The sequence below is a fragment of the Epinephelus lanceolatus genome, chromosome 2 (genome assembly GCF_041903045.1).
Source record: "Epinephelus lanceolatus isolate andai-2023 chromosome 2, ASM4190304v1, whole genome shotgun sequence".
Lineage (NCBI taxonomy): Eukaryota > Metazoa > Chordata > Actinopteri > Perciformes > Serranidae > Epinephelus > Epinephelus lanceolatus.
In genome coordinates, this window is record NC_135735.1 from 10325099 (window position 1) to 10348006 (window position 22908).

The 22908-nt window shown below is 42.1% G+C and overlaps 1 protein-coding gene across 2 annotated transcripts; it reads right to left on the reverse strand.

Annotated features, from left to right (window-relative positions):
* Positions 1–155: 155 nt before the first annotated feature.
* On the reverse strand, positions 156–22132 carry ankdd1a (ankyrin repeat and death domain containing 1A). Of its 2 annotated transcripts, none has more exons than XM_033618067.2 (16): positions 21068–22122; positions 18349–18452; positions 18129–18227; positions 14602–14700; positions 13212–13316; positions 12861–12959; positions 11686–11784; positions 10185–10283; positions 9958–10056; positions 8428–8526; positions 8149–8247; positions 7253–7348; positions 6916–7117; positions 5696–5827; positions 3019–5334; positions 156–2982 (listed from the first exon to the last, which is right to left on the reverse strand). In XM_033618067.2, exons 1-15 carry the CDS (start codon positions 21099–21101, stop codon positions 5273–5275), a joined length of 1527 nt encoding a protein of 508 aa, XP_033473958.2. In that variant the 5' UTR covers positions 21102–22122; the 3' UTR covers positions 156–2982; positions 3019–5272. The 2 variants fall into 2 exon arrangements, with proteins under 2 accessions (XP_033473958.2, XP_078029897.1); XM_078173771.1 differs by having other exon boundaries at positions 158–2982; positions 5700–5827; positions 21068–22132.
* Between the last annotated feature and the right edge of the window lie 776 nt (positions 22133–22908).

A 22908-nucleotide genomic window follows, 5' to 3' on the forward strand; every position in this document is an offset into this window, starting at 1 on the left:
TTTTTTAAGTGATTTTTGACGACATACTACTGTGACTTTTTTTGTCAAAGGTGCAAATTAAATCAACAGCAGACCTATCAGAAAATTTCTGTTTGTTTTTAGTGAACGTCGCTGAAGGTCCAGATTTGTGGGTAAAAATTGCAATGAGGACATTTGTTTTCAAAGTGGTTTTTATTGATCATGTTATGTACACAGCTGCATTGAAAGTTTATACATGAATTATAAGAAATTTGCATTGGTGCAGAAAATGTAGTTATTGCATTGATATTGAAAAAGCAATCTTTATACAACAATCACTCATCTCGTGAGGGGTTCAAGGACCAGCTACGCTTTTAAAAAGGTGTCTGCACAGAAAATGTTTTCAACTCATGCACACGCAGCTCATATTTATACTCTTCCTACACATTTGATTTAAAACTCAGCTGCTTGACAACAAAACTCTTAACATACAAGGTGCATTCAGTCGCCAGAGTAAAATGTTGGCATTGTACGTTTCCATAAACCAAAGATGTGTTGCATTTGCACGTTCCATACAAATCATATCAACATGTCTGAAGTGATGTGGTGCAGATCACATGTAAATGAGCTGAGTGTCCAATCAGGAGAAGGAGGTGATGGTGTGATACCGAGGTGAGACAGCTGTCAAGCAGCAGACGACATCAGAGACAACTGTTCATCTCATCACCACCACCAGCATCTAGACTCCATGGGGGCTCGAAAGACTTTCCACATTTCTTATGTGCAGATGTAAATAAATATTCTTTTTCTCAGAACGAGTCTCTCCTGATTGAAATGAAATGTTTGTTTCTGGTTTGCAGAAATGTCAAAAGCCAACATTTATTCTGGGTATTCGTTTGGGCATTTATGTTGGGATACCATGATACAGGACTATAAAACCATCAGATGTATAATAATACAAATAGTTACAAAAACTGACGTCATTACTGTGTGAAAGTACAGTATGTGTTCACTTCATGCAAAAATGGCAGTTATTTTATACAGCATTAACCCTATTTACACCTGGCATTAAAATACACATTTAGTGTCACCAAAAACAAAACAGTCAAATTTAAGTGCATCAGTCCAGTCCATATTCATAAATATGATTACAGCAGAAACAAAAGAACGCTTATAAATACACACACACATACAATTCCTTAAATTCTTTTCATAAGCTAGATTTTATTTTCATGGTTCTGCTCATCATTCCCACGTCTTGTATCATTTTACACACCAGTAAAACAGTTGCCCAGTTTAACCCAGTTACTTTATCTCGAACAGTGCTTTCCAGATTTTTGGCTGATGACCCTTCAAAATAAAGCATGTAACTACTTGTGAGCGATCACCAGCTGTTGCATATGTTTATGAGTTATACACAGATCAGCCAAACGGCTCTTTCCCATATTATTCAAGTAGGTTTTAGAGTCCAGAAGAAGTTAGAGACGTTATCCAGGAACTTACAAGAAAAGACTGTGTGGACCTTGAACTAAGGAGACTAAGGAGAAATCTGGACCCTGTGGCTGGACCAGTTGGGAACCACTGCCTTAAAGAGCTTCAGGTGGCGAACCACTGATTTAAAACATAAAGGCAAACACACTCAAAATGTCCATTCTAATCATTTCTGTTAAACTCAGTGCACCATTTACACAGTCTACAATATGTATGCACGAGTGTGGTAAGAGCAATAGGTTAAAGGTTTGCCCTCCAAACTGTGCTTTAGATAACTGGGTTAAACTGAGGACTAAACTGAGGTTGATTTGCTGATGTCACTAGGCCTGATGGAATGCAGTATGCTCTCTCTCTGCAACCAGTTATGGCCTAAACTGGATGTAACACTCAGGTTATAAAGAGATTTTTTTAAGGCCACAGAAACAGAAAGTGCAGAGCCTGAAGTCCCCCGCAAGACAGAAAGGACTGCTGCTGTGAAGCCACAATAGTGTAAGACTTGACATCAGTGTGTAACAACAACAATAGTAATACTAACAAAGATGCTGGTACGTTTATCTGGAAATGTCCATGTGCTTCTGTGGTGACATGATTCAATCATAGCTGTCTACAGTGTGTTCATTGTGTGAGAGCTGCCGCAGAGCGTGGCTGGTGTCGCCACTCTGCCTGGTGATATTTATTCATATAGCACTGCCCTGACGCAAACATCACAAAGATGAATAAAACAGTCAGAGACACAGCGTAGCTGTTTGGAACAACTACAAACGCCTTTGATTTACGACGTGGTCAGACAAGACTTTGTAAGAACTAAGTTTGAAGGAGCACAAACCAACCCTCAGGCCCTACCTACATGTGTATAGATATTCTTAAAAACTGATATTTTTCTCCATGTTTTGGGCTCTCATCCACACACAAAGGAAGTTTTAAATGACTAAAAAAGAGATTTTTGAAAACACCTTCTAAGGTGCACATTTTTTAAATCTCGTCAATACTTCGGGTCCATGTGGACGTGTAAAACAGGGCGTTTGGGACACAATGTGTGACGGTTTTATTTCCTTTAGTCAGAGAGACTTTATTTATTTATTTATTTTATTTTATTATTTTTATTTTGTTTTTTTTTCTGGGGTGCCAGTCAGGTTTTGCCTGACAAAAAGTCTTTTTTTTTTTTAAGTCAAGTCACATGTTTTCTCTCACTTCAAAACCCACACAAAGGATGATTAAGCATAAAACTTAACAACCACTCAAAAACAAGAAGAATGTCAAAAAAACGACTTCAGGCAAAACCTAACTGGCACCCGAGAAAAAAAATAAAATAAAAATAATACAGTTCGCACATGTCCACTGTTGCTTTGTGTAATGAGCATGTGCAAAAAACAACAATGGTGGACCACTGGTTTGTTTTAGGGATGCACGATATTGGATAATTTGCTAATATGCCAATATTTGCTAATGTGTAACAACTCATTTAAAGCTACTCTTACCTTTCCTGCATTTCACACAGCACTTAGAAAAAATCTGAACATCCACAACTCCCGCCTCCCAAGTCCCATCCCCCTCCTCCTGCAACTCCACCTCCCTCCAAAGGCCTACTCCCCCCTCCTCCATTACGTCCTCATTATGTCTATGATAGACACAGGTGTTGGCATGGTAACGTAAGATACATGGAAGAGGAGAGCAAGTGTAACATTACAACCAAGACAGTCAAACACAACCCCGGAGTTTTAAAACTCAACCGGAGTCGGTGATGACTGATGAGTTTTAGAATAAGGTCACAGTGCTAACGTTAGATAGTAGCGTTAACGTTACTACTAAGTGGAAACACACAAGGAAGATAATGTTAATGTTTCAGAGGCTACGCTACAGTAGGCTAACGTTAGCCATTAGCGACTGGATGCTGTGCTGTCATATATAACGTTATAGCCTATGTTACATTAGGGGGGATGTTACGTGAGCCGTTACGTCAGTAGGAGCCTCCATGTGGGGAAGACAGACAGGACGCGGAGTTTTCTTAGAACCATATGAAAATGGTACAATTATGAGTTTTTATCTCAGGTGGAATTCACGTACATTTTTAAAAGCATGTTGGCCGATTCCGATATTTCATCTTAAAGCCAATATCGGCCGACACCGATGAGGTGCCAATATTATCGAGCATCCCTAGTTCTTTTACATTTTCCTTGCACTGCTTGGTCTAATGACTACTTTACATCTTAGTATTGCTGAACCTCTTCATGAAAAAAAAGAAGGTGCTATTTTGTCCACCTCAAAGTCTGCAGATTAAAATCCACCAGAAACAACGTTTTGGATCATTCTTCTTGTATCTGACTTATCACTGATGTAGCCTTCGTCCGTCTTACTAGCGTTTGGAGTCATTTTTGCATTGTAGTGTTGACTGAAATGTTTTGTAGAATGACTGTTGAGTAGACAGATTTCTTTTTTAAGTGAAAGGGGAAAATATATACATACTTGGAAATCCTCAACCCACTAACCAAAGTGTAAAACCCCTCGCAAATTGGATACAGATAATTATTCTGATCGGTAAACAGATGTTAATGAGAAAGTGGAAAGCTGTAGAAGGCCCACTGTTTCAAGAATGGATGTCAGAAATGGTCATAAATAATGGAAAGGGAAAATATCATATGAAATATCCACACACATGTGGACATGGCCTTAATGACAAGGCCTTGTTGTCACATGATTCTTAGTCTGAGTGGGCGGAAGTTCGCTGCATAGATCAGCCTCTCATTGGGCGGAACGAGCCACCCGCTGAAGTCCAACTACCACCTCCAGTTGTGTAGCAGTTTTCAACCGTTTTCAACACGTCCTTTACTAACTTTTGCAGTGTTTGATCTTGCGGGGATGTAGCCATTGTTCTGCCATGGTTTGCAACCTGTAGCCGATATTTTTGTGGGCGTGTTACACCAAAACCTGTTTCCCCCCGGCAATATTTTTGCAAGCGCACCATTGCTGTGGCACCGCCCAGAACGATTGTGATTGGTTGAAAGAAATACAAGCAGCCGGGGCGTTTTTTTTCTCCAATCTTAAAGTGAGGGTCGGCCCAGCCAGACCTTTCTTTTCTTGAAAAAGGTCTGGTGAGCGAGACTATATGATTCTTAACGTAGTGAAGGTCAATACTGCGTCGCGAGATTTACCTTGAGCGTAATAGCACCACATAGCTGTGTGCGTGATCATGCCCTAAAGTGAGTTTTCCTAGATTAAGCCACGGTTGTTGGTGGTTTTACATTTTTGTTACACACGTGCTTTCAGCTGTCGTGTTAAAAGAAAATACTGTTTCAGTCACTGACACAAAAACTGAGAATGTTTCTCGAGTCTCCCTCCGATCTACTTCCCTTTCACTCTGATTAGACTTCCCCACAGCAGGACTGAATAAATGCAGACTGAAAACACACTTTAACCGCCCCTCACAACACACAATGCAGTTTTTAGAAAGAGGAACTTTAAGAAGAAGAAGCATTACATTATATTAAGCTGTATGATAAGCTGTAGTAATATGCTGAAAAGCCCTTTGTGTACAGAGAATATGAGGTGTGCCAGCAGGTGTTCGCTGCATGCATTACAAAGAAGAACAAAAACAAATATTTTACATTTTCACCATTTCATTTACAGGTTTACAACCATCATTTTCTCTGACCCTGAATTCAGAACAATCACAGTATATTCACTGAGTGAATATGTAAACAGGTCATGCTGTGGGTAACACGAAGCTCTGTCATGGGCTCAGTTCTCAGTATTTACAGTTGAGTAGAAGTGAAGTGAAACCTCGGATGTGTTCTGTTGCGTTCACAGTCACTCACAGTGTTTGGTTTCACATTGCAGAGCACATTTTGGGTGAGCTGGTCTCTGCGTTCGCCTTCTGCCGGATGCACTCTGGATAGTACAGAACAACAAGGAGACATCATGCACTTACTGATTCCCACAAAGACCACCACACAAGAAATAGACAAATACAAAAAGACCTCACGCTACTTTACTGGACATCCTTGGTCTTTGTCTGGAGTTGGTCCAAATCAGTGTCAATTGCACAAATATTAAACTGATGAATTAGCTGATCAGAACAACTCTTGCAGTATGTTTTGCCTTCCTCCTGACCAGCCTCACACATCAGATGAGACTGATGTGTTAGACCATGAGTTAAGGAATACAGAGGCTTCAAAACAACACTCAGGGCTCCATATAGCAGTGACAGCTACCCGAGAATGCAAAGCACAGTGCAGTCTAACAAGCTCACCTGCCAAATCTGTCCGAGAGATTTCCACCAGCCCCTCATAGAGGCCTTTGATCGGGTTCTCCCCTGCCATCACGACTCCATGAAGCCAGATTAACAGCATTCGATGACCATGCTCTTTGAAGCTCTTCATACCTTGAAGTTGAATTCAGAATTATAATACGTATTAATATCTACATTTCGTAAAGTACGAGTTATTGTAAGATGAGAAAACTGAAAATCAAGTGGCTGCTGTCTGAGGAATAATGTAGAAATTGTATTTGAATATAATGAACTATTGATAATTAAGGTGATCTGGAAGTATATTGTGATTTTTGTGGTCAATATCGATAGCTCCCATATTACACAGAGCTATCAATGGTTAAGGCGCTTTTGTAGTCAATATGTGTTGTAGTTATGAACAGAAAAACCCCTGCCCTCGTGTCCTCTCTCTTTCTCTCATCTCCCCCCTTCCCTCCTCCTTCTTTCTCCCTTTTATCTATGAAATATCACTTCCTTGTTTTTGACGAGGAAACTATAAAAGAGGGAGAGGTCGTGACGTCTGTGACAGCCTTCGAGGAGCCAGACTTTGGTGTCAGTTCTATTGGAGTCAATGGGTCGGACACGGCAAATCACACTATAACTCATCATGTATTTGTTGTTTCAACCTTTTACTGAAAAATCCCCCCACCAGATTTAAAAACACACATTATGTGATGCTTACTTGAGTTTCTTATCTAAATATAAGTGATCGTTTTCCTGTTTATTGGTGTCCGAACAGACCATGTCTCTGTCCAGCAGCTGCATCTCAAGCCGCTAAAAGAAAATAAACACACAAACTGGGATAAAAAACATCAGTAAGCGTCACATAATGTGTGTTTTTTAACCAGGCAGAAGGATTTTTCAGTGAAAGTTGAAACAAAAAAATAGCATAAAGACTTGAAGCAGAAGGAAACAGTGAGCACTCTCACCAAAGCTCAAAAACTCCTGCTCCTGCTCCATATTTATGTACAAACATGAGATTGGTATTGATCTTTCAGCTGCTGGGCTCAGACAGCCAGTTCAGATAATCAATGCAGAGGTTGAGAAACATGCTCTGAGGGACTTACAGAAACCCAATAACATGATTTTATGATATCCAAACAGATACCTCCCTGCTGGAGCCACTGATATTTCAGCAGTCATGCATCTCCCGTGTATTAAATTCACATTTCAAACCATTTCAGCAGCTCAACACAGCTCACCTGTCCACTGGTGTTCGATTGCTCGTATATGTGCACCGCTGAATTCCCAGTGTTGTGCCAGGAGCTTCCACTCCCCACGGCACAGGAGCTTGGTGGCGAGGTTCCACAGGACTGAGCGGATGTGCTGTGTCTCTGGCTGGCGGTCCTGCTTGAAGCTAAGAGGCCTCCCCACCCAGGAGTCCTGCTCACTGCCCATCTGATCCTAAAGTTTGTCATACATAATGTACATGTAGGTTTACATCTGGCGTGCTGTGTGCAAAGCATCTAATGTTAACACAAGCCACCATAGTGGTTTTTGGATCTGAACAAGATTAACCACTACAGAGGATTAACTTACCTTCTCCCATTTATAAAAACGGTCAGCTTTGATGATCATGTCGACCAGGATGACATGGTTTCCTCTGGCTGCCACCTCCAGACACGTTTTCCCCTGCTGTGTGTATCATATGTCCAAAAACACACACTGAAGAGAATTTGTACATACACCGATCAGCCAAACCATTAAAACCACTGACCGGTGAAGTGAATAGCTTTGATTATTTTGTTCCAGTGCATTGTTCTGCTGGGAAACCTTTGGTTCTGGCATTCATGTGGATACCACCTGACATGTTCCACCCACTCAGACACTGTTGCAGACCAAGTACCCCCCCTCATGGCAACAGTACTCCCCAATGGCAGTGGCCCCCCAGCAGGATAATGCACCATGCCACACTGCAAACATGGCTCAGGAACGGCCCAAGGAATGTGACAAACACTTCAAAGTGTCAACCTGGCCTCCAAATTCCCCAGATCTCAATCTGAATGCGCATCTGTGGCACGTGCCATTAACCCACCTCACAACCCACTGCACTAAATGGATCTGCCGCCAACGCACCGCAGGACACTCCCAGAGATCCTGTGTCCATGCCTCGACAGGTCAGAGCCAGGTCCGATCCAAGGAGGCCCCACCTTGGATTAAGGGTACATTTGGGGTACCGGCACATCACAAGAATCCTTGAGCAGATTGGGACCTGGGAAATTTAGAAGCCAGGTCGACACCTTGAGCTTTTCCTCACGCTCCACAGGCCATTTCTAAACAGTTTTTGTAGTGTGGCATGCTGCTTTTTTCTGCCATTGTGGAGCACTAGTGCCATGAGGGGGGGGGGGTACTTGGTCTGCAACGGTGTTTGAGTGGGTGGAACATGTCAGGTGGTATCCACATGAATGCCAGCTTCATTCTGTGCTGTGTGGTACCTTGTCAGTCAGATTGAGGTTAACACCAGAGATCAGCATCATCTCAGCCATGTCCTGCCAGCCGTACTCTGCTGCGATGTGCAAAGCAGTCTGTTGTCTCTGCGAACCACATGACAGAATTCTGACATTACTGCACTGCAGCCTTTGTGTCATTTCCCCTGAGAACCATCACCATGTCACTGGGAACTCAGATTTAATAGATTGAAGGTGGTCCTGCAGAGCCAGCTGATTACATGTTCTTTACTGAGCACCAGTACAGCTGTGGAGGTTTGTACTCACACAGTCAGCGATGTCCAGGTCACAGTCGGCGTCTATGAGCAGGCGTAGCACCTCTGTGTGGTTGCTGAACACAGCGAGGTGGAGCGCTGTGTTGCGTTGCTGTTTCAAACACAAAGACAGAAGAACGTTTCATCAGATAACAACATCAGCTACAAAGATTACATGTTTCCTGACATTAGCAGGTAGCTACATGTAGCAGTGTAGGCTAGTAATGTAAACACTTGGAGTAGCGTGGAACAGATGAATATATTAAAATATCCAAGCCGACGTTAGCATGTCAAAAAGTAGAAAAAACCCATTGGAGTATTCTGATTGGTCTGGTCTTTGTCTCCTGAGGTTTTTACTCACAGTGACTTTAACTTTAGCCACATTTAATACAAACATATAGATAAAGCACAAAAGGTCCCCTTTAAGATTAATCTGGGCTATTTGGTTTCAAAGATTATACAAATTATTTTGTCATGTGGGAATTTAAGAAACAGACCTAACAGTACACTCTTTGATTTTTATATTGTGTACCCAAATGCTCGCACTTCCCCTCGATCAATGTTGTGGGTTTCAAAAATCAAAATTAAACCAGCAGAAACTTTGCAGATCTGGAGGCAGATTTTGTTTCAGTCTTCAGAGGCACATATCAAGAGCTAGAATCAATATATATTTATCTTTAAAGCCACTCCGTGCAGATTTGTTTTGCAAGCATCTTCTGAATTATCTAACTAAAATCAAAGGAGCTTCTGTCCATATTTAATTTGTTTTCTCGACAGCCATTCATCTGATTGACGTCACACTTGATAGGTGTGTTGCAGAGGATCAAAGGAAGTGCAGCGGTGAGTGCAATATTTATTAGTGGTGTGTTACTACCGTCAGAAGTACACACTTTTAAGTGTACTGAGAGGAGACCCTTTAATCTGTTACACTGCTGAACAGCATGCTGGGAACAGCTCTCCCTGTGTCACTCCAGAGGGAAAGCAATCAGCCCATTCTGCACAGACACTGCACTATTTCTGATAATTTGAAGTTTTGTTGTAAAAAAAAAAAAAAAAAAAAAAAAAAAAAAGAGCCATCCATCCATCCATCTAGCGTTAGCCGGCAATATCTGTAGGAGGGGAAGGGAGGGTAGCAGCATTCAATGCTTTCTGCCACAGGCTCTTAATAATAATTCCACAGAAGGTTAATAAGTGGTGGATGATGCATGCTGTGTCCCACACTGTGCACTGAAGCACTTTACAATGTTCTTCACAATCCCACGCTCCTTGGAAGTGCCCTTGGGCAAAGACTAAACTTCAAATTGCTCTCGAAGGTCGGCTAGCACCTTGCATGGCAGCTCCCTGCTGTCGGTGTGTGTATGTGTGTGTATGTGTGTGTATGGGTGACTAAGAGGCACATTGTAAAGCGCTATGGATAAACTTTTCTACCCAAAGAGGTCAGCGTGGAAACTTTTTTGTGTGAAGATGCTCTTTATAAAACATCCTACATCTACTACATCATACAAACAAAGACCCGAGTCACATGACGTCTGACATTACTCACATTGTCCACAGCATCTCTGTTGATTCCTGCCTCCAGCAGCAAACTGGCCTCTCTGTCAAAGCCATGCTGAGCCGCGTAATGCAGAGCGTTCGTATTCTTCTGCAGACATGAGAAAACAAGAGCTTAAGACTCAAGGTCTTTCAGATTGTAGAAAGATTACAATATATTTTAATGTCTTGTATCTATTGCAAATAATATATAACTTTAAATAAAAAAAAAAAACATACATTAGTTTGTGCGTTGACGTTACAGCCAGACTCCAGCAGCAGTTTGATACATTCATAGTGACCTCCATCAGCTGCCAGGTGCAACGCCGTGAGACCATCCTAAAAACACAACAGGTACACAACATCCTACACTGAGTCCAATTTTGTCGCTGCCCATTATGTACCACAGCCCCACTAATGAAGTAACAAAAACTTGTCTGACAGGAAGGCAATCCAGGCACTAAAAAAAAATATATTAAAAAAATGTAGAAAAACGAGGACGGAATTATAAAAAAGCCACTGCAGGTCTTCATCGGGGCTTTCAAAACATGCAACACAGTATGGCCTCACCTAAGCCCTGTTTCCACCGAGCTGTACAGTTCAGTTCAATTCAATTCAATACGCTTTTTTTCAGTTTACACTGTGAAAAGTTGTAGATGGTACCAATGGAACCGTTCCGTACCGTCCCCATGTTTGGCCCCCCCTCTGTTGGGGTACCTAGCACACAGATCTGGTACTAAAAGGTGGAGCTGTGAACACTGCAGTCTGATTGGTCAGTAGAGGATGGTCACTCTGCTCAGGGCTGAGTTGTGGCTGGTTCTGAGGCTCATGTAACCACTGTTCATACCGTGGAGAGTTTTATTAGTAAACTGTAACTATAAAATGAAAGGATGTTTTGCAATCTGAGAAAAATACTTAATTCACTGGGCCGACTGCCGGCAACTTTTAAGGTGGAACCTTAACTTGTAATGTCACTCAATGCATGCGTTCACGACGTGAATCCATCAACACACCTTAAATTTCACTGTGACAACTTGGACCATCACTTTAGTCCTTATATGACATACACTTTTAGTAATGAGTGGATCTTCAAGCATTTAAAAATATATATTAATTTCGACAGGATGATGCGAACTGCATATATTCCAGTCCTCACAGTCCAGGAAAGAAAAGTACTGTGGAGCATTTCTCCTGTGGGCTACGGCAACACTAAACCCCTGAGCTTGCCTGAGAAGGACCAAATGCACATTTATATTTTTAAATATCCCATGGAGAGAGACTCTCACTGCAGCCTGTTTTATTTTGTTCTGAAAATGTCAACGTGCAGCCTCGTTCTGCGGACGATGAACGAGGTGCAGACTTCCATCTGTGTCACTTGTAATAAGGAAATACAGGGAGTGCAGGACGGAGCAGTGAGTGACAACAACCCCGCCCACATTTAAGAGTACTAATTACTACTAGTAGTAATGGTTACAAAGGTACCATACTGAAAGTGTTTGGTGGAAATGGGGCTCTATGTAGTGGCAAACATGTTGACTCTTTTAATGATTTCGTCACTACAATAAAGGCTTTTTAATAATTCCTTCCTCGTTGCCTTCCTGTCGATCCTGTTGTTTCCCATTCCCGAGCACCCAACACAAAGTTTTGATCTCCATTCGTATATATAGAGCAACCAGTCGCCTCTCTCTTCTTATCAAAAAAACTGGGCCTTGAAGTCTGCAGCCCAATCCAGTCCACTCACTATATTTCTCTCATCAACGTCGACTCCAGTCTCCACCATCTTCTGCAGGACCTCTGTGTGCCCACGCTTCGCTGCCAGATGCATGGCTGTGTTCTCTTCCTGTAGTCCAGACATAACAACACATTACCCATTCTGACACAACTTCCTCTGCATACAATCCATCCATCAAAACATGTCAAGAGGGGCTGTTAACACCTTACAGGCAAGTCAATAGTTTCTTAACACTGACCTCGTTAGTGTGTTGGCTTGTGTTGAAACTGTCACATAAACCAGTAATGCCCAACATTTAGTGTCTCAGGTAGAAGCCCTGTCAGATGAGGGACTGGTGGTGTGGTAATGTTAACAATGTTCTTCTTCTTCTTTTTAACTAGTTTTGGTTACATTTGCATTTATACTCCTCCCACACAGAGCTGCAGCTCAATATTTCAACAGTGACTCTTATTTTCCCAAAGATGTTACCAAATTATTATTTTTATTTTTTTAGCTGAGTAACACCACAGTATTTTCACGGTACACGCTGTCAAAACGCTGTTAAAAATCGCTGAAGTGGACCATCAAATCGGGCTAACTCTTCTGAGGAACACAAAACATCTTAAATCTGTTTTTATTGTAGCTTATGTCATGCAAAGTTTGACAATGCAGATAAAACTACAGGACTATAGGAAGCAGACTTTGGGCACTAGATTTAGCAAACTGGAAAAATACATGCCAGCAACACGCTTATGTTCTAGCATCTAACCCTGCATGGGCAAAGCACTGACTTTGATATTTAAATGCATGCCTCAGCTGGGACTCACACATGTACTGGGTAGTGATGCAAGTCAAACTCACTTTCATGGAATGTGTTCGTGGTTCACGGTGACCACTAACTGTGAACTAGGCCTTACCTCAGCTGTACCATGCTTAGTGGCAGCTGCAGTGTGGTTCAAGTTGTGATTGATTTCATCAAAAGCTGCTTCAGTGTGTGAAGCTTTGCAGCAGTGTTGAAATATTTACTCTGAGCCGGCCGTTGAAAGTATCAGAGGCAGATAAATTAGTGGCCCTTTTCCCTGCCCTCTATACACAGGATTTAAAGTCTGAACACATCCTGCTTTGTACTGTTTGTTGGTGTAAAGACGGATTAATATCTGTGTGTGTGTGTGTGTGTGTGTGTGTGTGTGTGTGTGTGTGTGTACCTTGTCCTTCAAACCATGTGTGCAACCCATCCCAATCAGAAACTCCACCACTTCAAACTGTCCGTGTTCAGCAGCCAGGTGGAGCGCAGTCTTCCCTGACTGGTGAGAGAGACATCAGCAGGTTACACACAGGAGCGACTGTACACAGACTGTATACACACAGTGTTCAAATAGAAGAGTCATGTCCTGTTCATTCAATGGAATTTAATTTAACAGCAAAATGTTTGTTATAGCAAAGATGTGGAAAGAAAGGGAGGATTTAGACTGGTATATTTTACAGTAAGATATTTCTATTTTTACAATTTGCACAACATCAGTCTGTGAATTTAAAATAGTGTCACTAAGAGTCACTTTGTCAACTCTGTCCAGACAGATGTCTTCCAGGTCCTCCATGATGAACTCCAACACTCTGATGTGGCCTCGCTGGGCGGCACAGTGCAGCATACTCAGACCATCCTAACACACACACACACAAACAGACACAATGACAATGGGATTTCAAATGCTGTAATGATGTAAATTTTCCCCGTTGTGGGACGACAGACTGGACAGTTTGCGGTGGTACTTGGTGGCTTTAGATGCACCGATACAAGTTGGATTTAGGCCAGGGGACCAAGAGGGCTGGTGAGTGGCATCAATGCCTTCATCATCCAGGAACTGCTCACACACTCTGGCCACATGAGGCCGGTCTGACAATCGCTCTGAGGATTTCATCCCGGTACCTAACAGCAGTACCTCTGTGCGATCCTCCAAGGATATGCCTCCCCAGACCATCACTGACCTACCGCCAACCCATGCCGGATGATGTTACAAGATGATGTGCTCAGTGTGAACCTGCTCTCATCTGTGACTTCTCCTTTTTTTGCTATTTGACATCTTGACTTCTGGACCTTCTTGTCATTTTCTGTCTTCATTTTTTGAGCTTGAATTCAGTGCAGCTTACTGTTGTTTAAAATGTGTTCATAGAAAACCCAAAACGTGTAATGTTTCGCAAAATACATTCCTTTTATTACTAATTAAAATCTAGTGCTGCGCTAAGAGACTGTTGAAACTTCACTAGTATCATGTGATACACATTAGTGTGTGAGACGGGGCTGCACAATATGAAGAAAACATGCGATATGCAATAATGTTGTTGACTACGTTAACATTACTTAAGAGAAATAGATCATAAAGTGTGCTCAGTTCTGCCTTCTGCTGCTTTCAGTATCCTGCTAAAATTCATAAAATTTCTTGTTGATTAAACACAAGAACACTGAACACAAAAGGCAACATAAAAAAAATGATAGTTATATTTTAAAGTGCAGTTTTTAACTGATAATCTCAACTAACTAAAACAATCCCTGAGTGCAAAATCACAGTCTTTCACATTGCGTGAAAGTTGATGTCTGAATGATGTTAACAAAAGGTTGGCGGTGGGAATGTCGTACAAGCAAGTAAAATTAGCAAGCGCAAGCACATTTGCAACATGAGGGAGGCGACTCTAGTCAGTTATGCTCAAGAGTTACAACATTAAGACAAGCAAAAGACGCTCAACAGACTGACATCCCTAGTACATATTTCACATTACACACTTTCGCTATAGACTATAAACTGCTTAAATAAAGTCATAGAAATTGGGTAAAATACTGTGGTAAAGTCAAGGAAAAGTTTTGAAAATTTGGAGGCAAAAATGTGTGGCACTCTCACAATAAGCCCATAGTTTGACTCTGCAGTGATGACGAAATGATGCAGCTCTTACTTTGTTTTCACAGTTGAGCTTTGCTCCACAGGACACCAGGATCTGCAGGACTTTCAGGTGGCCAAACCACGATGCCAGGAGCAGAGCATTCATGCCAAACTGTGGACAAACATTTCAGACCATTACATGACAGTGAAGCTCTGATAGTACAAGTATATGAAGGAGCACATGAGCCTAATGAAGCTCAGCATGAGTTCAATCAGGAAGACTTTCTTTGTGCTCATCCATTCACAATTCTCTCCATCCCACTCCCTCTACTTCTTCACTCTTCTAATTATCCAATCAAACTTCGGCAAGATCTCTATCAGCCAATCAGGATGCTACTGCAAAATTTTAAATCTGCTCTCTCTTCTGCTGCTGTCAGCTGACATTTTAGGCAGCACTGTCACACCCTCCTCCACCCTGTTCACCTCCAGCCATCATATCCAGAGTCCAGCACAAGGTCACCAAAGGGATCATTCCTCTACTCATCCAGATCATCAGGACTTCTCCATCTTCTTCTCATCTCATCTTCACCACCTCTACCACCACCAGTGTCTAGACCCCAGGGAGGCGCGTTCCCTATTCTACTAAGGATTCATCATCCTCCATAAATATACACCATACAACTTCTAACACAGTGTATTATAGGGCAATTTGATCCTTCCTGAGTGTCCATAAATTTACTTCAGTTTTGGCCATAAGTGGAGATATGGGATGGCAACCTCCAAACATCAGGCATAAATGTCAAATGTTTTGGCTTTGGAATTAACTTGTGAAGATGTCGGATCAGAGACTCATGGAAAAGATTTTCAATTGGGACGCCTCCCACTGTCATCCCGGGCTGACAGGTTGAAATCATTATTTTATCTGAAAAACTTGTCATTTATTTTCCAGAAAATATTAACCTCTGCTATTCAGGAGATTAGAAGCGACATGCTTTGCATGTTTACAGAAAAATGGTCTGATGACATATGGTATGAACCGAAACTCATTGTCTCATAACAAATAGCTTCAGTGTGGAACCTTCCGTGAAGTATAATCTAAACAAAAGATAAAGATCCCTGTGTGCACAGTTACGCTCATGAACTTATCAAGACTGGAAAGTTTAACACTGCCCCAGAGGAGGACAGACTTTGTTTGTTGTGAAATTAAGGTGAAGTTGAGGATGAGGTTCGTTTCTTGTTTTACCGTCCTGTATATGAAGATATAAGGGATTTACTTTTCAGTAAAATGACCTCTATCTATGTTAATTTCTTTTGGCTGGATGATGAAAAAATTGAGTTTTGTTTCAGGCGGGGAGCCTTTTTTGTGGCTGAATTTCTTTGCCAGGCCTGGGTAAGAAGGCAGAGTATTCTGTGTCTGGACTGAGTACTTAAATAATGTACTTTGGATTGTTACTGCAACACCATTATAATGGTGTCTCTCCTGACTGAACTCACCTTGGTCTCCCTCTTTTATATTGTCTGGTCGAATGGCTGGTTTTACGTTGGAAAGGTTCCTATCCGAGTTAGTTGTGTCAGCAGGCTCAGTGCCAGTCTCACCGTACCCAGTCTGTCTAAATGTAACATCTTCTTTGCTATTCTGCATCAGTGCATCATGCAGTGGCTCATTTTTCATGAGCCACTGAGCAACTGTCATAGGAATGAACAAGGCAGCGCCTCCAACGCTGCTTCCAGCTCTCGTTACACATCCATGCTTTGGACATGCTCATCTTCCTTTGCTATACATCTCTCATAGTCTTTTCCTTTAGAGTCAGACTAAAGACAGAGGATCATTTTGTTTCTTGAGACAAACTCAGTGTTTTGGGGATGTTTCACCCCTTATGAAGCTGCCGTCCCACAGTTTCAGCTCCAGCAATGATGCGGTCATTCCTAAATGACTTTATTTTTCCATCTCTTTAATCTTGGATAATAAGATGAGTAACAATGACGTAGAAGCCACAGATAATTTTATCCTTGCATGCTCAACTCTGGTTGCTGCTCCTGAAAAGCTTGTCCCCCTCATTATGCAAAGTATTGGGCCTCTTTCCTCTGCTTAGTCAAAACTGTGTGGGATAATTTTGATCAATCAGTCATTTGGTACCCACATGAAGCACCTGACCAAATCTTGTTTTTTTTCCACATGAGGAACATATGAATCTGAGATCTGTTGTTTCAACTGCTGAATAGGAAATGATTCTACATGCCTTTATCTCATCTCACTTTGACAAGTGTAATGCACTCTTCTCCTCACTGAGTTTGTCTGCTCTTGCTCGACTGCAAGCAATCCAGAATGCTGCTGCCAACTAACTAGATCAAATAGAGGCTCTCATTTTACACCTATACTGAAATCCCTTCATTGGCTCCCTGATTTGACTGACTTCAGGATCCAGTTCAAAATTCTCATTCTTACAGAGCATTACACAGTCAGGTAGCTGAACTACTTCACCCGTATTCTTCAACTCACTGTCTTCGATCAAATACGCTGCAGTTGTCGTCTGTCCCTCACACTCGCCTTAAGAGACACGGTGATTGAGCTTTTGCAGCCGAAGCACCTAAATTTTGGGATGCTCTGCCTGTTCCCTTACACCCTGCTGAGTCTGTGGTTTCTTTTAAAAGCCAGCTAAACACACACCTGTTCAGACAGGTTTGGGTAACTTCTCAACTCAACTCAAATTTATTTCTAAAGCACATTTAAAAGTGCTGTACGAAAGGAATAAAATGCTAAAAACACACACATGAGAGGCAACATAACTGTCAGGTTCACAGCTCACAGATTTAGAGACACAACACACACACAGGCACAGAGAAAGCCACGTCAGGGGGACTCAAATGCTAATAAATAAAAGTAAGTTTTGAGCCTGGACATAAAAGAGTCAATGAAGGGGGTGGAACTAATCGGGAGGGGGGTGCTGACACAGAAAAGATCAGCCCTGTGCTTAAGTCTGGAGCGGGGGACAGCCAGGAGCCCTGGGTCAGCTGACGTGAGGGACCTGGGTGTAGAATAGGGGGTTAGGAGGTCTGCGATGTAGGATGGGGCCGGACCATTGTGGTGGCGAAAAGGCCTAGAGATACTTGACCCTTAAGGTCAAGTTAGAAGCCAAAAAAAATGAGCAACCCTGAATGGTCTCACTCTGTGGAGAAGTCTTAGAACAAGGTGACCTGGCAAACATTGTGATGGTGAAACATTGTGACGGGGAAACACTGTGATGGGGAAATAGATGTCATTGGCAGAACAAGTTGTGGTAAAGATGAAGATAAGCGCAAGTTCTGGAAACAGCAGGAAATCAAGTCTGAACTTCACAGGCAGCCAAGGGAGAGAGGCTTAAACAGATGTGATATGGTCTTTCCTCTGGGTACCTGTGAGGAGTCTGGCAGCGGCGTTCTGAACCACTTAGAGGCGGGACAGAGAGGACTGACTAATAAAGGTGTACAGAGAGCTACAGTAGTCTAAAGGGGAGGAGAGTGTCAGCTGTTAGTGCAGCAAATGTAAAAGCGTTAGAACAGGCTAAGGGTGGAATCACTGTCATGTCATATCACTATCCCCCTGCTAATGCGTGTACGTACAGAGTCCTTTTCATCCACTTCAGTGTCATGGTCCAGTAGAAGACGCAGAGCCTGTTCATTCCCAGCTCCTGCCGCCCAGTGCAGAGCTTTACGGTCTATCTGCACAGAGACAGGCAGAGAGATACATGACTTAGTGATGCTGCTGCTGTGAAAAATAACTACTGAATATTGAAAGCAGTGACCAGCATGGATACACAAAATTGTACCTGTCTGTCCTTACTTTATTTTTGGCATTGACGTCCACACCCTTCTTGATCAGCTCCTGCATTCTCCCTGTGTCGTTCCTCTTTGCAGCATCATGGAACTCCTTTTCTGACCACAGCACTATCAGGGATGATAGACAGGAGGAATATCAAGCCGTCTGCCTTCTCTCCAGTATAACAGAACTAGATGGCATTCGGCCTGTGGTGCTCGAAGCACCAAAAATACCTTTGAAAAACTCAACAGCAATGTCTCTTCCCAGAAATCATGACCTGGTTACTAAAGATAATCCACAGACCTTGTTGTGAGCAGTTTTTTTTTCCAACAAACTACACACGTCAACTGCATCACTGCAAGCGTGCATTTACTCATAGAGAGTCTCGTGCTCATGACAGCGTGAGATGTAATCATTAATGGCATCGTTCTCAGCCAAGCAGTGAACGGTCCATCCACTGCTAGGTGAGCTAGCAGTTTGGTAGACAGAAAATAGTTCCTACATGAAACTGCTCACAACAAGGTCTGTGGATTATTCAGATGTATTTTCTTTGCACTTTGAGCACCACAAGTTCAGTGCCTTTGAGTTCCATTATAGACCCTTTTAGGTGCCGACACCACAATGACATCAGTTTGTTAGCTGGAGGCAAAACACGACTCTCCACCACAGGGCTGTAGGCTACATAGGAGTCTTAAAATGTCGTCTTGTTGTGTTACTGGGAGCCAGAATAGAAAGAGTCATGGCTCAAAACTTTAATTTGAACACACACCAGCCGCCACTGCTCGTCAACAAAAACAAAGACAACCATGGTTAAATGGGATAAGACCAAAGGACTGGACGGAGGCGATCATCAAAAATGCTCACATGTGCACACTTCATATCAGGTTAGGGAAAAGTATTTCCTGTTGTAGGGATGAATAATGTTATGTGTATTCAGGGTTATCATGTCCACCTCATCAGAAACTGGGGAGGTATTAAGAGGAATATTGGATCTCTCCGTAACGCTAACTATTTAGCGCATTAATGAATGTTAGCTTCGATAGCAAAATTTGTGAGATTGGCATAGTTATCAACCACAAAGCTTCCTGTGACATCATCCATCCACTGAGTGAGAGCAGACGGGTCGGCCAGTCTGGTCCTGTTGGTCTGTGTTTACTTATTCCAGTAACACTCGCGGTCCCGGAGAGAGAGTGACCTGACATGGTGCGTTCATAAATTCAGTCTGATGTTCTACACTAAAATGAGAGCCCTGTTGGTCGCAGAAAGTGCTCCGAATTTACAAATGGTTCAGTTTGTGCCAGAGTGCGCGCCACAACTCAGAATGAGTATTTCTGAACGCACTTTTTACATCATCTTCCTACATTGTCTGAAACAAGCCAACATAACTTGCTAGCAAATGGCTGTGGAGAATTGTTTTGCCTCCAGCTAAACCCTGCCCACCAAAAATCTCATACTGTTTACTAACAGAGGGCAGACATCTCTACAGCATATCTCCAACACTCAGCAACTCACACCAAAACAATCTAAACTGATAAATAGCACAAGAAGTAAGAGGAAAAATATGTATTTTTGGTTTTGGGGTGAATTGTCCCTTTAAATGCAATCATAGCGCTTGACCACATACATTTACACCTGGTATTAATATGCATCTCTGGTGTCCACATCCAGATCTGTTTGCTATCCGATCACGCTGACATCACATCCTCCTCTTCTTCTTCTGCAAACATTTCCAGCAGCAGACTACAATGTCATATCCTGTGCGCCGCAATAACAGATGTTATCTGCCCGTGAAGTCGAGTTATTGTATGGGCACTTTTGTCGAACCAAATGGAGAGCAGACACTTCGTCTCACTGTGACTCCCTCCTTGGCTATCATCCGTGTTTTCTTTTTCTTGCCAGTCACTACCCGTTGAGTGTTGTCTTCTTCCTTCTTCCTGTGTCCGGCTGGCGCACCTCGCTTACCTATTCCTGCCCACGGAGTTGTTGCATGTGGATAGGAGACACATTTGCATTTACACTTGTGTTCGATGTGGTCACAATGCGTCCCTCGCCACCTTCAGAAGTGGTGTGGCAGATCGGATAACAATCCGTCCTCAATGCGTTTTGAGTGTATTTACACCTGTAGCTTCATGTGGTCAGGAGCAACCCAATCACAAAAAACGCATGTTAATACCAGGTGTAAAAGGGGTACAAGACTCAAGTAATAACCCTATGTGTTATTGGCTGTAGTATTAAGAAACACAGCACACTGGAATATTGCACCTGGAGGATCGACTTCTCAAAACCCTCCGCCATGTGTTGATAATAGACATGTGTAAACTGTGTCAGTCTGACAGGCACATGGGGGTGAGGCTGAAAAACGTCCTCTGATGTTTCAACGACGTTTCCTTATGCATGCTGTAACATGACTGTCTTCATACAGGGAGATAATTCACTTAAAATGTGGATATACTAAGTTACTTAAAAAAAACCTCTGCAGGCAGCCTAATAGGAAATGAATATTGTGGTTAACACGTCACATTTTGTACAGTAAGTCCACCGTCATAATAAAAAAACAGACACAGATATGGTGACAAGAAAGAAACTATGGTTACAGTAACACAGTGCCCATTCTGACTGTTGTAGAAGTGTAAAGCGTTTATCCCCTGTGTGGTGAACACGGACATCCTGCTGCTGCTGACAGATGTCAGGTCGCTTCCTGAGGCTCACAGCTGAGTGAAAATCAATGGTGGTTGATACTCACAGATATCATCCTCCGACACCAGGTCGTCCTCCATCTTTACTCCGGTTTAAAGGCGCCTCTGTCTCTCTGCTTCCACCTCTCCCATCGTAGCACTGACTGTAGTATGTTCAGCTTCAGCAGATAAAGGAGGCTGGGTGCTGTGGTGCCAAACTTCTGTCAAGTTACACAGAGTGACACTGTTAAGTAGTGACTTCCGGCCACGACCTTCAAAATAAAATTATTAGGGTACTTTTTTTTTCCAAGTTTGAAACAACCTTTTTTTTGGGATCTGTGCCACCTATGAGTATGGCAGTGCAGATATTTCATCATCAATGGGACTTTCTGGTTAAATAAAAATAAATAATTAAAATCTATTATTTTCAGGAACAGTCAACTTGCTTTGACCAGGTGCTATAGTACTTTCACAAAATGACAGGTAGCCAGGGGCCAGTCCAGCCCCACACAGGTCAGATGTAAGCAGGGGTGTTTTTTATTTTATTTTTTCATTTTTTATTAGGGGTGGCAGCAGCTCATTTCATAAGGACTTGGCTCGGGGACCAGAAGGTCACCGGTGTTCTGTCGATTTCTCCTACCTGTCAAGAAGTGCAACTTTGTGGTTCTGTGCATGCACAGAGCCAATTTTCCAAGTTTCGTATATTAAATAATTGCATGTACTGTGTCGTATTATCTGTAAGCACTTGACTTGCATGTGTTAAGTCCATTGTCGAGCAACATGTCCACATTATCATTAATGGTCTCAATATCCCTTTTCTTTGCGCTTTTGGCCTATTTAAGAAGTCAAGTTAGCTTGCAGGTTGCACATTGGCTTTGGTCTTGAATATAAATATCAAATAATTGCATCTATTGTGTCGTATTATCGTTAAGCACTCATGCTAAGTCAATTTTCAGGCCTTCGGCAACATGTCCACGCTAAGCGCTTGACCTGCACGTGTACAGACCTATTGGTTTATGCAGTGGTAGCAATTTTCGACAAAGCAGCAGAAATCGTCAGAACACCGGCTCAAGTCCCTATACGGATCACAGAAATAATAGAAATAATGGATGTAGACACCGGGATGTCACCCATTGGTTTGTGGACTGCCATCTTGGATTTCTGGAGCTGGACATGCAAATTTTTGGATGAGAGGGTGGAGCTGTGTAGGAGCGAGGGGGAGCCAGGGGACTCCACCAGCTATATAGCAAGATAACGCGCTAAGCTAACAAGCCAGTAAAACAACAATACATGCTAATTAGCCCTAACATATAAATAAAATAATAACAGAATTGTCACTTAACAAAAAATTAGGGCACTGGTGTCTTGGACGGTCAGTTGGTACAATTATCTTCACAGCAAGCCTTATTATTTGTCCGATATTTGTACAAAAAAAATTTCCGACAGGCTCTGGCCAGACAGCTCCGACACCTCAAAACATGGAAAAAAACTGACTTTCCCTTCAGGGTTCAATAAAGTATATCTTCTTCTTCTTCAAAGTACAAGCGAGGGAAAAGTGTATTTATAATTATAATTAATATTATTATTCTATTTTAAATAAAGTTACAGAATTAGAATTATTATAGTTTCAAGCACTCTTTTCAGGTAATTTCCTTGTTTGTTTTTAACTTCATTTCTTCTTCTTTCTGTCTTTCTTCTTTGTTATTTTACTAATTTTCTTGTTTTTAATTTTCTCTTTTTACCAATTTCTTGCTCATCTTTTGGGTCATTTCTTCTTCCGTTTCTCACTAACTTCTTTCCATGTTTTTAGATGAAATCAAGGTGATTTGCTCAGGTTTCAAAGGGTTAAAGTAAATACTTACATTTGAGAGGCTATCACCAGCAGATGTCTGTCATATTCACTTAAAAA

Coding starts and splice junctions, on each gene's coding strand:
- ankdd1a (XM_078173771.1), bottom strand. CDS start 21,101: ATGGAGGACGACCTGGTGTCGGAGGATGATATCT. Junction 18,453..21,067: donor GGTGTCGGAGGATGATATCT/GTGAGTATCAAC, acceptor CATCCCTGATAG/TGCTGTGGTCAGAAAAGGAG. Junction 10,284..11,685: donor ACGTTGATGAGAGAAATATA/GTGAGTGGACTG, acceptor TTGTGTTTTTAG/GATGGTCTCACGGCGTTGCA.